General features: G+C 48.1%; 1 protein-coding gene across 1 annotated transcript in view; it reads right to left on the reverse strand.

Annotated features, from left to right (window-relative positions):
• Nucleotides 1-746: 746 nt before the first annotated feature.
• LOC142302268 (uncharacterized) overlaps nucleotides 747-15,187 on the reverse strand; it is a 90,149-nt gene continuing 75,708 nt past the window's right edge. Inside the window, exons 5-6 of the mRNA XM_075343339.1 lie at nucleotides 1,685-2,839; nucleotides 747-1,624 (exon numbers count right to left, since the gene is read on the reverse strand). Coding sequence (XP_075199454.1) covers nucleotides 747-1,624; nucleotides 1,685-2,839 — 2,033 coding nt within the window. The remainder of the gene's footprint in view (nucleotides 1,625-1,684; nucleotides 2,840-15,187) is intronic.

Here is a 15,187-nt window from a genome sequence, read left to right on the forward strand (position 1 = left end):
TCGTTAATGACGCCGGATGTGCGTCACAAACAACGTGACCCCGACGATATGTAGCGTGTAAAGCCCGCTTAAGTCATGAATCTCTATTCTTCCCACCCTCGATGTCCCCATATCTCATATTTCCAGAATCGCCAGCCCTTAGATCATTATTTCCCATTTGCGTTGGCCCTAATAAATTTGTATTTGCTGCCAATAATGTAATTTCTTTCAATTTGAGTTTGAAATAAAATCTTTAATGACTGACAGAAAAAAAAAGAAAAAAAACGCAATATGAAATGGTAACATAGGACTCTCCGTTAGGAATAGCAACAGATAAGACAACACATTTATACAAAAGATCAGAGATATCGTGTAACAGAAAATGGACTATACCTGATGAGATCAGTGATCAGTGTCTTCATGACCAATATGGCCGCTACAGAGTCACGGGGAAAGCATAAACAGTGCCTTCCATGGTCACAGTATCGTCAATAATGGTGCTGGTACTTCCCAAACAATGGAGAAGCAGGATATGGGGTTCACACTTTCCATCAAGGTCCCCCTGGGCCTTTCCAGCAGCCATTTTGGTCATTTAAAATATGGAGACTAAATCTCACAGATAGTATAATTGTATTCTGGCGTTACTCATCATTCTTGATGGGATCAGCCGAACATCTCATGTTATTGGGGCTTCCCAACTCTCTCCTGACAGGCTGTCACCACTCCAGTATTTCTGCTGTCTCTGTCCCTTAATGGGTAGATTTCTTCTATGATGGCTCCTCACAGATGCTTCTCCCTAAAATCTTTATGGAACCATCATATACATATAATGAAGCATGAAGGGGCTCGGTGAAGGCGGCAGTGATGGTGTGTAAATGTCTGATGGGGTCACACAGCTCATAAAAGGACAGCTGCCCGGCCTCATAATCCAGATATATCCTGACTCCATCACTGGAGATCTGCTGAGGTAGCCATATCCGTTTCCTGTTATTTTTCACTGAACATTGATTATTATACACCAACCCTCCACATAAACCCCAGGACATATTATTTCCAATGAATGACTGACGTCCCCTGTGGTCTATACTGGGATAACACATCCCCATCATCCACAATCCGGTTCTACTGATCTCCACATCCCAGTAATGTCGTCCTGAGGTAAAGCTCCTGCTGCTCATCACCTTATTACACAGGAATCCCTCTGGACGATTCTGTGTTATATTTGTCCAGTTCACAGTTTTCAGGTCGTCTGATATAAGGAGATTATTACCAGCCGTGTTTACATCCAGTAATATGTCTGCAGGATCCTGTCCATACATGTCTTCAGGTCCTGCAACCGTTACCCTCTCCACAGTCCTGACTGATACATCATCACCTCCATGTTTTATATCTAATAACTGTAAATGTTTTGTGAGATTGGGCAAAGATGAGGCACTGGAGGGTTGTGGCCTCATTGCTTCTGGTTTTGTGGGTGAAATGGTCTTTAAAAATGTCATTATATCAGAGAAACCAGCATGTAACATTCTTGTAATTACATCCACATCTACATCATGTGTCTTATCATGTCCTCCTGTGTCCTCATCACCTCCATCATGTCCCTCTGTGTCCTCATCACCTCCATCATGTCCTCCTGTGTCCTCATCACCTCCATCATGTCCCTCTGTGTCCTCATCACCTCCATCACGTCCCTCTGTGTCCTCATCACCTCCATCATGTCCTCCTGTGTCCTCATCACCTCCATCATGTCCCTCTGTGTCCTCATCACCTCCATCATGTCCTCCTGTGTCCTCATCACCTCCATCATGTCCTCCTGTGTCCTCATCACCTCCATCATGTCCTCCTGTGTCCTCATCACCTCCATCATGTCCCTCTGTGTCCTCATCACCTTCCTCCTCCGGATCACACAAGTCCCCTGTGTCTAGTTCCTGTAAGACGGTCAGTGGATCAGTCATGTTACACAGCTCCTCAATGTGCCTCATCTTCCTGGACAGCTCGTCCTTCTTTATTTCCAGCTTCTGGATCACATCAGATAGTGACAATGACAATTCCTCTTTCTGGCTGACGATCTCACTCAGGATCTTCTTCTCAAGAACATCCACCTGACTCCTTATTTCTGTAAACAGGGCAGTGACTCTCTTGACTTCTCCAGCTGCTTTTTCTTGAGCGTTTCTCCAGCGCTTCTCCAAACTCTGAACTCGTTTCTCAGTTTTTTCTCGCTTTGTAATCAGTCTCTGCCGAACATTTCTCAATTTCTTCTTCTTTTTCTCAGAAGCCTCATCCAACATCTCCACCCAGTGTCCCTGGTGCTCTATGGCCAAACTGCAGGACACACAGATACAGGTAGAGTCCTCAGTGCAGTAATATTCCAAGATCTTCCTATGCATGGAACATTTTCTGTTTTGCAGAGACGTGCTGGGTTCAGTTAGGACATGATCTGTTGCTGTTCTTTTGTGAACTTTCAGGTGATTATCACACAGAGAAACTTCACACAGCAGACAGGATTTAACCGCAGGTACAGGAGAGTGAATGCAATAAGTGCAGCGGATCCCGGTGATCTTCTCTTGATGTGGATGAGTAGCCAGGACAGTTTCCACTACATTGCACAGAGCTATGTTCCTCTGCAGTGGAGGCCACTTCCGAAATGTTGCTCTACATTCAGGACAGGAATAATCTCCATACCCGCCCTCTGTATCCAGCACTCCATCAATACATTCCCGGCAGAAGTTGTGTCCACATCTCAGGGTTACAGGGTCAGTATAAATGTTCATACAGATGGAGCAGAGCAGCTCGTCTTTGAGATCAGCAGACGCCATCAAGGAGATCACGCTGAAGCAGAGGAACGAAAATGTAGTTGATGTTACTGGCAGGAGGGTGTGTACAAGCATATACTTTATTATTATAGACTTTGTTCTTTGGTTCTCTTTTGAGATAAACATTTTCTTCATGTTTTCTTTACGTGCAGGGTTATCACTTGCGTTATATCGCTCTACTATCCTGATTGTGTAATACTGGGCAATATATACAGTTGAAATCAGACGTTTCCATCCACTATCTAAAAAGACTCATCTGCATGTTTTTCTCACTGGCTCATATGAAATCAGAATAAAACATTCTTGTTTTAGGTCAATAAGGAACCAAAATTATTGATATTTGCCAAATGTCAGAATAATGAGAGAGACAATGTTTTAAGGCATTTTTATTACTTTCTGCAAAGTAAAAACTTTACATACATTTCATTAGTATTTGGTACTATTCCACGTACACTGTATGACACGTTTTGGATTTCCTTCCACTGGCTACTCACAATAGGTGGTAGGAATTTGGACCCATTCATCCTCACAGAACTGGTGTAACTGAGCCATGTTTGTAGGTCGCCGCTCGCACCGGCCTTTTCAGCTTTTTCCATACATTTTCAATAGGATTGAGACCAGGGCATTATGATGGCCACTCCAAAACATTGACTTTGTTATCCATAAGCCACTTTGTAACCAGTTTGGCAGTAGCTTTTGGGTCATTATCCATTTGGAAGACCCATTTCTGCCCAAGCTTTAAGTTCCTGGCTGTTGTCTTGTGATGTTACTTCGGTATTGCCACATAATTTTATTTCCTCATGATGCCATCTATGCTACTACCCCCGTATTTCACAGTTGGGTTGGCATTCTTAGGCTTCAAAGCTTCTCACTTATTCCTTCAAACGTAATGATGGTCATTATGGCCAAACAATTCAAATTTATTTCTTTCAGACGACAGGACGTTTCCAAAAATTAAGGTCTTTGTTCCTGTGTGCATTTGCAAACATTAATCTAATTTTTAATGTTTCTTTTGGAGTAATGGCTTCTTCCTGGCAGTGTGACCTTTCAGCCCATATTGATACAGTACTCGACTCACTGTGGATAATGACACAATCTTACCAGCTTCCGTCAGCATCTTCACAAGGTCTTTTTTATGTAGAACTAGCTGTAGTACTCGGGCATTGCCCGGGATAGTAACTGTCTCTCTGTGTCTCTCCCAGTCTCTGTCTGTGTGTCACTGTCTGTCTGTCTCTTTCAGGGCCGGGAAGACTGGTAGGCGCAGGAGGTGGATCCACTGGACCATGCACCTGTCACGCTCCCCGGGTCCTCGGATCCCCTCCCCGGGTCCTCAGCTCCGCTCCCCGGCTCACCTGCCACGCTCCCCGCTCTCCAGCCTCCGGTGCCCGCACTTCCCAGGCCCCCTGGTCTCCGCTCCCGGCGCCCGACGGCTTCCCAGTTCCTGGCCGGCTCCCCTGCGTCCTCCCTTCAGCTTCCTGCCCTGGCTTCTGGCACCCGGGCCGCGCGCATGCGCATTAGGGCGCGCGCGCGGTCACTGAACCTTTCTTAAAGGGCCAGTGTCAATTAACAGGAAATGATGCACTCAGGTACAGGGTATATAGGGGGTTAATGTCCAAGGGAGCGGGGCCTGTTCTTCGTGTTTTCCCAAGCTAGGAGTCAGGTCTCCTTGTGTCCTATGAGATACTTACCTCTCTGTCTTCTAGAGCCGATCCTGCATCGCCATCAGGTCCTGCGGTACCTCGAACCCCGAACGCTGCCCATCTGCCATCCTGACAGTCCGTACCATCTCGGATCCCTGCGGTGACCCGTCATCTCGCTCCAACGGTTCCGGACCCTGCCTGACACCATCACGGCTTCCGAACCTGAGCTCCGTCACCCGGACCACCATCCGTGACCTCGTGGTCCCAGGGACTTCTCCATTTGCTCTCAGTGCACGGACTGTCCTGCTACCTACAGTGCTCCGGCTACCGGACTCCTTTCCCTCATCCGGGAGTTCAGCCCAGTGGATCCACCTCCAGGGTCTACCCGTCCATCTGGCCCTAACAGTAAGAACAGGCCATGGATCCCGCCGAAGCACTAGCGGCCTTGCATGAGGAACTCCAACGCCAGCGTGAAGTCCAGACCCGCATGCTGAACTTTATGACTTCCGTGGACACCCGCCTGACCACGCTACAAGCGGCAGTCACGTCTTCGACATCCCGAGCCTCCACTAGTCAAGCCACGACCCCCGCTCCCGTGGCCACCTCTTCGGATGCTTCCAGACTGCGTTTGGCCTCACCACCCCGGTACGCCGGAGATCCCAAGACCTGCAGGGGGTTTATAAACCAATGCTCCCTCCATTTCACGCAGCTGCCACATCTGTTTGCCTCCGACCAAGCCAAGGTCGCCTTCATAATGTCTCACCTAGAGGGCGAGGCACTGGCGTGGATGAACCCCTTGTGGGAGAAGGAGGAACCTATGACCAAGAACCTCCAGGAGTTCCTGCAGGCCTTTCGCAGCACTTTTGACGAACCCGGACGCGCTTCCGCGTCTGCGTCATCACTTCTCCGGTTACGTCAGGGAACACTGCCGGTGGGTCAATACGCCATCCGTTTCCGCACCTTGGCTTCAGAACTCGGGTGGAATAACGAGGCCCTAACCGCCGCCTTCTGGGAAGGACTATCGGGTCGAATCAAAGATGAGCTGGCTGGACGTGATGTACCGTCCACTCTGGACGCCCTGATTACCCTAGCGACTCGAGTGGACATACGCTTTCAGGAGCGGTCCAAAGAGCTGTCCCGTGAGAGACGTCCGGTAAGGCATTCCTCTCCTCCACCGAAGCCCACCGTACTCCAGTCAACGGCCTCTGGTGTCTCCGTCCATGAGCCCATGCAGATCGACCGTGTGCGACAGTCGGAACAACGTCGAGCAGAGCGGCTCGCCAAGGGTCTCTGCTTTTACTGCGGAGAGGGCACACACCTGCTACGCGCCTGTCCAGAGAGGCCGGGAAACTCCAAAGCCTAGGGTTGGTAGGAGAGGCCACCCTAGGTGCTGGGACTCTGTCAGACCCAGTTACATGGACTGTGCAAGTGACAACGGGAGAGACGCGGTTTACGGCTGAGGCGTACCTCGATTCTGGGGCAGCAGGCAATTTGATCCAGCAGGCCACGGTGGACAAGTACCAGGTGCCTGTTACTCCACTCGACAAGCCCCTAGTGATTGCCTCTGTGGATGGGAGACCCCTCTCTGACACCATCTCCTGGATCACAAAGCCGCTTGAACTGCGTATTGGTGCTCTGCACACCGAGAACATCGCTCTCTACGTCCTCCCACATATGTCACATCAAATCCTGCTGGGACTTCCCTGGTTGCGGACACACGAGCCTTCAGTCAGCTGGGGCACTGGCGATATCACTCGATGGGGGTCTTCTTGCCATGAGAGATGTCTGAAGACCATACAACCCATCCGGCGACCTCCGGTTCCCGAGTCCCTACCGGGACTGCCCTCAGCCTATTGGTCCTTCGTGGACGTCTTTGATAAGAAGGAGTCCAAAGTACTCCCGCCACATCGTCCTTACGATTGTGCCATTGACCTGCTCCCGGGAACTACACCACCTCGAGGACGGATATATCCACTATCTCCAGCCGAAACAAGGGCCATGTCTACGTACATCACAGAGAGCCTGGCTAAGGGATTCATCCGGAGATCCTCCTCTCCTGCTGGAGCAGGCTTCTTCTTCGTAAAGAAGAAAGAGGGTGACCTACGCCCATGTATAGACTACCGGGGATTGAACCTAATCACCGTGAAAAACAAGTACCCCCTGCCGCTCATCCCCGAATTGTTTGATCGGCTCAGAGGAGCTCGTGTGTTCACCAAGTTGGATCTTCGGGGTGCCTACAACCTGGTCCGTATCCGCTCAGGGGATGAATGGAAGACCGCGTTCAACACTCGCGATGGGCACTATGAATACTGCGTGATGCCCTTCGGCCTGTGCAACGCACCAGCAGTCTTCCAAGAATTAGTGAACGATGTGTTTCGGGATCTTCTCTACGTCTGTGTGGTGGTATATCTGGATGACATCCTTGTCTTCTCTCCGGACCTCCAGACCCACCGAGAGAACGTGCAACTGGTTCTACAACGACTGAGAGAGAATCGTCTGTACGCCAAGTACGAGAAGTGCGTCTTCGAACAGTCTTCTCTCCCCTTCCTGGGGTACCTCATCACCGATACCGGACTGCAGATGGATCCCAAGAAGGTCTCCTCCATTCTTAACTGGCCTCCTCCTTCTGGACTGAAGGCAATCCAACGTTTTCTGGGATTCGCTAACTATTACCGCCAGTTCATTCCTCACTTCTCGGCTCTGACTGCTCCTCTCTCCGCCTTGACCAAGAAGGGGGCTAATCCAAAGGACTGGTCACCTGCGGCCGACGCCGCGTTTGGCGCTCTAAAGCGAGCCTTTGCCTCCTCTCCTGTACTCCACCGTCCAGAGTTAAACCGCCAGTTCACCTTGGAGGTGGATGCCTCCTCCTCGGGAGCCGGAGCAGTGCTCATGCAGAAGTCCTCCTCCGGGAAGATGGTGACGTGCGGTTTCTTCTCCAAGAGCTTCTCCGCGCCTGAACGCAATTACACCATCGGTGACCGAGAGCTATTAGCGGTCAAACTGGCTCTGGAGGAATGGCGCTATCTTCTGGAAGGAGCAGTGTACCCTGTCATTGTTTACACGGACCACAAAAACCTGGAATACCTGCGGACTGCTCAGCGACTGAACCCACGGCAAGCCAGGTGGTCCTTGTTCTTTGCCCGGTTCGAATTCCAGCTTCATTTCCGACCCGCGAACAAGAATGTACGCGCTGATGCCTTGTCTAGGTCTTTCGTGCCCCTGGAACAGGAGGAAGAGACATCTCAACCCATCATCTGTCCAAGTAAGATTATTCCGGTGGCTCCTGTCACCCTGGCCCAGATACCACCTGGGAAGACTTATGTCTCTGAGGCTGACAGGCAAAAAGTGTTACACTGGGGCCATGCCTCTAAAACAGCCGGTCATGCAGGTCAGAAGAAAACATGGAGCGCTATTGTACGTCATTACTGGTGGCCATCCCTGCACACGGACGTCGCCTCTTTTGTCTCTGCCTGCTCCTCCTGTGCCAGGAACAAGACACCCAAACACCTGCCATACGGCCGTCTTCTGCCTCTGCCCATACCCTCAGTTCCCTGGCAACACATAGCGATGGACTTTATTACGGACTTGCCATTATCCTCCGGACACACAGTCATATGGGTCGTGGTGGATCGGTTCTCTAAAATGGCCCATTTCGTTCCTATGGCTGGACTGCCCTCTGCTCAGGAACTCGCGGACGCCTATATACAGCACATCTTCCGCTTGCATGGCTTTCCATCACACATAGTGTCCGACAGAGGAACTCAGTTCACCTCCCGCTTCTGGAGGGCTCTCTGCAAACATCTGGGAGTGACTCTGGACTTCTCCTCAGCCTACCATCCTCAGTCGAATGGCCAAGTGGAACGGATCAATCAGATATTGACCTCTTTCTTGCGTCACTACGTGAACGCCCATCATGACGATTGGTCCACGCTTCTTCCTTGAGCTGAATTCTCCCATAATCACCACGTCAGTGAGTCCTCCTCCAGTTCTCCCTTCCATGTCGTCTACGGACTTCAGCCGTCTGTCCCATTGCCTGTATCCTCTTCCTCGGACATCCCTGCTGCTGATGCAGTACTCCGTGACTTTACATCCATTTGGGACTCTGTTAAGGCCTCCCTTGCACGTGCCTCCCTGCGGATGAAGAGACATGTGGACAAGAGACGTCTGGATCCTCCGTGTTTCTCTCCGGGAGATCTCGTCTGGCTTGCTTCCAAATACATCCGACTGAAGATACCATCCTACAAGCTGGGACCTCGCTACATCGGACCGTTTAAAGTCCTCGGCAAGATCAATGAGGTCTCCTACAAACTGCAGCTCCCGGCCACGATGAGAATACCCAACTCCTTTCACATCTCTCTGCTCAAGCCGGTTGTCCTTGGTCCCTTCTCCGCTGCCGCCAGTCCGGCCCCTCCTCCTATTGCTGAGGACGACATCTATGCGGTAAGAGATATCGTGGCCATGAAGACCGTACGTGGTCGACAGTTCTTCCTGGTGGACTGGGAAGGGTATGGTCCTGAGGATAGATCCTGGGAGCCCAGGGAGAACGTGGGCACTCCTCTGATCCGTGCCTTCCTGTCCCGGTTGCGGGGAGGGGGGCGTGGGGGGGGGGGTACTGTCACGCTCCCCGGGTCCTCGGATCCCCTCCCCGGGTCCTCAGCTCCGCTCCCCGGCTCACCTGCCACGCTCCCCGCTCTCCAGCCTCCGGTGCCCGCACTTCCCAGGCCCCCTGGTCTCCGCTCCCGGCGCCCGACGGCTTCCCAGTTCCTGGCCGGCTCCCCTGCGTCCTCCCTTCAGCTTCCTGCCCTGGCTTCTGGCACCCGGGCCGCGCGCATGCGCATTAGGGCGCGCGCGCGGTCACTGAACCTTTCTTAAAGGGCCAGTGTCAATTAACAGGAAATGATGCACTCAGGTACAGGGTATATAGGGGGTTAATGTCCAAGGGAGCGGGGCCTGTTCTTCGTGTTTTCCCAAGCTAGGAGTCAGGTCTCCTTGTGTCCTATGAGATACTTACCTCTCTGTCTTCTAGAGCCGATCCTGCATCGCCATCAGGTCCTGCGGTACCTCGAACCCCGAACGCTGCCCATCTGCCATCCTGACAGTCCGTACCATCTCGGATCCCTGCGGTGACCCGTCATCTCGCTCCAACGGTTCCGGACCCTGCCTGACACCATCACGGCTTCCGAACCTGAGCTCCGTCACCCGGACCACCATCCGTGACCTCGTGGTCCCAGGGACTTCTCCATTTGCTCTCAGTGCACGGACTGTCCTGCTACCTACAGTGCTCCGGCTACCGGACTCCTTTCCCTCATCCGGGAGTTCGGCCCAGTGGATCCACCTCCAGGGTCTACCCGTCCATCTGGCCCTAACAGCACCCCACCGGAGGGCAGGGTACACGGCAGCCGGAGCACTGGCGTGGCAGGGACAAGTATAAGCAGATCACCAGAGTCACAGAGTTCTTTAGGACAGTAAAGTAAACAGGCACATGTACCAGGGAGCAAGGACAAGAAGTCAGCAGGACACGGCACCAGGGGACCTGAGCACCTAGCTCATAAGACTATGCTACATGACACGTTGATCAGGCCCTGCCCACATGGCGGGGCAAGTCTTATATACCCAGCACAGCCCTATGTCATTTCCTGCTTCAGGTGTGCTGGGCCTATAAGACCAGGAAAGTGGGCGCGGCCTGGTCCTATACAGAACCATGTGGCTAAGACTCAGAGTCAGACTCCTAAGACCAGGAACAGGACTCAGGGGAGGAAGAGCGGGAGCGGCAGCCATGACTGGTGGACACGTGGACTGGATCAGTGGGTAAGGAGTGGTGCTGGGACACGGGGAGCGTGACAGTCTCTCTGTCTGTGTCTTTATTTGTCTGTCTATGTCTCTGTCTGTCTGTTTCTATCTGTCTCCATCTCTGTGTCTGTTTGTCTCTCTCTATCTCTGTGTCTGTCTCTATATATGTGTCTGTCTCTTTCCAGGGCTGTCTCTTCCCAGGGCTGTCTCTTTGCCCGTCTGTCTCTTTCCAGGGCTGTCTCTTTCCAGGGATGTCTCATTTCAGGGCTGTCTCTTTCCAGGGCTGTCTCTTTGCCCGTCTGTCTCTTTATGTCTCTCTCTATCAGTCTCCCCACCGACATCATATTACCTCACACATAAGCTTGCTATACTAACAGTTTGTTTTGTTCCTATAGCAACCACTGACAGTTGTATTAATAGCCTGTAGCCTGTATTCAGTATAATGGAGTCAGGATTTTGGATAGTAACTGAAGCACAGGGTTAAATTTTCCCGTCAAAACATAGTCTATGACGTTCCCTGGGTGACATGGAGTGTCTGTGCAAAATTTCGTGATTGTAAATGCGACGGTGCAAATTCCTATAGCGGACATACACACACATACATACACTCAGCTTTATATATTAGATATGTGCTTTTTCAGTTACCTTATTAGTGAAAAACCTCAGTAAACAAGAGTCTGTTAACTCATTAACCCTTTCACAACATATGACGTACCACATACAGTACATCATGCTTGAAAAGGTGTTCCCTGTGGTTCCCTCACCCTGTGTTGTCTGAGTAGTGTTACGCCCATGGTTAGGGCTCAGTGGGTGCTCTCGTCCACTAAAACCCGCCGCCTTTAGAAAGACAGCGTGGCTCAGGGCTCATCCCAACTGAACGCCGGCCTCCTTAACCGTGGGCGTAACACTACTCAGACAACACAGGGTGAGGTAACCACAATAAATAGACTTTATTGGATCCCCAAACAATTAACGGCACATACAGTTAGGTCCAGAAGTATTTGGACAGTGACACAATTTTGGCGAGTTGGGCTCTGCATGCCACCACATTGGATTTGAAATGAAACCTCTACAACAGAATTCAAGTGGAGCCGATTGAGAAAAATAGCCAACAACAAAATAAATAATATTAAAATAGTACATTCTTTATTAGTATAATTCATAAAACAAAAAGGTTTAAAATAGATGATAAAAAGAGGAGGCTAACACACAATACTAGTAATCAATAATATGAAATAAATAGAGTGCAATATATATAAAGAATCACTAGATGGCGCAATATGTAAACATATGGGACAATTGCGAGCCAAGGAAAATCACCAATGAGTATACTATGTATGGCACATAAAATAGACACTATATATATATGGCAATATTGCTATCAAAAAAGGGTCTATATTAAAGTGCATAAGAAAAACATGGTGATAAATGTCAGCAAGCATCACCCCATATGCATAATCCAATAAATCTCTAGATAGAACTCCATAGATAGTATTTAAGAGCTCAAAGTAGGTAAGGGGAATATACCTGTCGCCATCAGCCAGTAAAGTGTGGAAGCCAGCCGACCCAACACGTGTTTCGGAAATCCTTCGTCAGTGGGCGTGTGAAGGGTCAGCTGGCATGGATCCTTTTAAAATAATGATGGGCCAATCAAGTTACAGGATCGTGTAACCGGGACTTCTTATCGGGCGCATGCGCGGGACGCCGCCAGGCAAAGCGCCAGCTGACCGGGGACGTCATCCGCAGATGAGGGGGGTGACGCGAACGGCCGCCGACACGTGACAATTCACATGACCGCGGGCCGATCACGTGATCCGACCCATCCCAGATAGAGACGCCCCAGGCCGTGACGCTCCCCAGCACCATCCCCGCATGCGCACATCCCGGAGCTATACGGACGTTAAGTCAAGAAAGAGCTTCATAACAAATATATATATATATATAGTAAGATTAACTATAAATCTGTACCAGAATGCTGTATAGACTTGAGGTGTGCCCAAGAGATATCAATATGAATAAAAAAACGGCACAAATATGCAAAAGTGCTAAGATTCCATAGAAACTACATATATATGTAAATCCCATAATCAAATATGGTTATAAAGTGATTGTAAATAAATACAAGTAAGTGAAACATATGAATACAATAGAATACCACAATACAAGTACACGTATATAATAATGCTGTAATAGATAAATGATAAATAGCAAAAGTGAAATGAAGTGAAGAAAATAAAAAGAAAAAATAAATAAAATAACATAATGTGATAAAAACAAAAACATCCAAGCTCAGCAGTTATAAAAATCAAGGCACAGAACGCATATATATGCATATCAAATATACATATTACAACCATATATTTATTATATTTTCTTTGTTCTCCAGAAGATAACACCTGACTCCAATCCATAAATATTCTGCGATTCCAGATAAAGCCCACCAGAATTAGAAAACTAAAATGTAGAAAAATAAAGAAAAATATTAGAAAAATAAAACAAAACAAAAAAACCCATACCAACATTCCCAGATGTAAAATTGTACTAAACAATTAAAAAAATCACATAAAATGAGGAGACCGGAATTAAAAGAGATAATATTCAAAACGATTCCCTAATAACCATTAATAAAGACACTTCACTGGTTAGAGTGTAAATATGATGCAAAACTAATCGTTTCATTAAGTCCATTAGGATGTATGGTGTCCAATTTCCAAATCCAACGGCATTCTTGCTGTGCAAGCCTTCTCATAACATTACCACCACGGATGCCAGACATAATGTGGTCAATACCTCTCACCTTAAGCAAAGATGAATCCCCATGATGGTGTTCCAAAAAATGACGAGGTATAGTTTTTAAACCACCGGCATCCGTGGCGGTTCTGGCTGCATTGATATCGCGAATGTGCTCACGCACCCTAATCTTAAGTTCTCTTTTGTGTGTACAAAAAAATGCTTCCAAATTCTCAGACGAGCCCTTCCAAATGAAAAAAATGTCATCAATGAAGCGGGTCCAAAATATAACCCGCTCCATTGATAACATGGACTCGTCGGAGAACAGCTCCCTCTCCCACAGCCCCAGGAATAAATTTGTGTACGTCGGTGCGCAGGCCGCGCCCATCGCGGTACCCTGGAGCTGTAAGAAGAAGGAGCCGTTGAACGTAAAAAAATTGTGATGTAACACAAAATCCAGCAAACCAATCAAAAAATCCACCTGAACATTGGTGATGTTTTAGTTTCTAGCCACTATGTTCCAACTCCTTCAAGACCCTTCTCGCAGTTACCGGGACCCAGATGGGGATGCAAACCATGTGGGAAGTGCGTGGCTTGCCCCAATGTTGAGACAGCTTATGATTTTACTGACTCTTCCGGAACTAAGACTTTCAAGATTACCCACAATATTACGTGTACAACAAAAGCTGTTACGTATTATGCCACGTGCCCATGTCCCCTTATATATGTGGGTCTTACCACAAGAGAACTTAAGATTAGGGTGCGTGAGCACGTTCGTGATATCAATGCAGCCAGAACCGCCACGGATGCCGGTGGTTTAGAAACTATACCTCGTCATTTTTTGGAACACCATCATGGGGATTCATCTTTGCTTAAGGTGAGAGGTATTGACCACATTATCTCTGGCATCCGTGGTGGTAATGTTATGAGAAGGCTTGCACAGCAAGAATGCCGTTGGATTTGGAAATTGGACACCATACATCCTAATGGACTTAATGAAACGATTAGTTTCGCATCATATTTACACTCTAACCAGTGAAGTGTCTTTATTAATGGTTATTAGGGAATCGTTTTGAATATTATCTCTTTTAATTCCGGTCTCCTCATTTTATGTGATTTTTTTAATTGTTTAGTACAATTTTACATCTGGGAATGTTGGTATGGGTTTTTTTGTTTTGTTTTATTTTTCTAATATTTTTCTTTATTTTTCTACATTTTAGTTTTCTAATTCTGGTGGGCTTTATCTGGAATTGCAAAATATTTATGGATTGGAGTCAGGTGTTATCTTCTGGAGAACAAAGAAAATATAATAAATATATGGTTGTAATATGTATATTTGATATGCATATATATGCGTTCTGTGCCTTGATTTTTATAACTGCTGAGCTTGGATGTTTTTGTTTTTATCACATTATGTTATTTTATTTATTTTTTCTTTTTATTTTCTTCACTTCATTTCACTTTTGCTATTTATCATTTATCTATTACAGCATTATTATATACGTGTACTTGTATTGTGGTATTCTATTGTATTCATATGTTTCACTTACTTGTATTTATTTACAATCACTTTATAACCATATTTGATTATGGGATTTACATATATATGTAGTTTCTATGGAATCTTAGCACTTTTGCATATTTGTGCCGTTTTTTTATTCATATTGATATCTCTTGGGCACACCTCAAGTCTATACAGCATTCTGGTACAGATTTATAGTTAATCTTACTATATATATATATTTGTTATGAAGCTCTTTCTTGACTTAACGTCCGTATAGCTCCGGGATGTGCGCATGCGGGGATGGTGCTGGGGAGCGTCACGGCCTGGGGCGTCTCTATCTGGGATGGGTCGGATCACGTGATCGGCCCGCGGTCATGTGAATTGTCACGTGTCGGCGGCCGTTCGCGTCACCCCCCTCATCTGCGGATGACGTCCCCGGTCAGCTGGCGCTTTGCCTGGCGGCGTCCCGCGCATGCGCCCGATAAGAAGTCCCGGTTACACGATCCTGTAACTTGATTGGCCCATCATTATTTTAAAAGGATCCATGGCAGCTGACCCTTCACACTCCCCCTGACGAAGGATTTCCGAAACACGTGTTGGGTCGGCTGGCTTCCACACTTTACTGGCTGATGGCGACAGGTATATTCCCCTTACCTACTTTGGGCTCTTAAATACTATCTATGGAGTTCTATCTAGAGATTTATTGGATTATGCATATGGGGTGATGCTTGCTG

Source organism: Anomaloglossus baeobatrachus, chromosome 4, assembly GCF_048569485.1.
Source record: "Anomaloglossus baeobatrachus isolate aAnoBae1 chromosome 4, aAnoBae1.hap1, whole genome shotgun sequence".
Lineage (NCBI taxonomy): Eukaryota > Metazoa > Chordata > Amphibia > Anura > Aromobatidae > Anomaloglossus > Anomaloglossus baeobatrachus.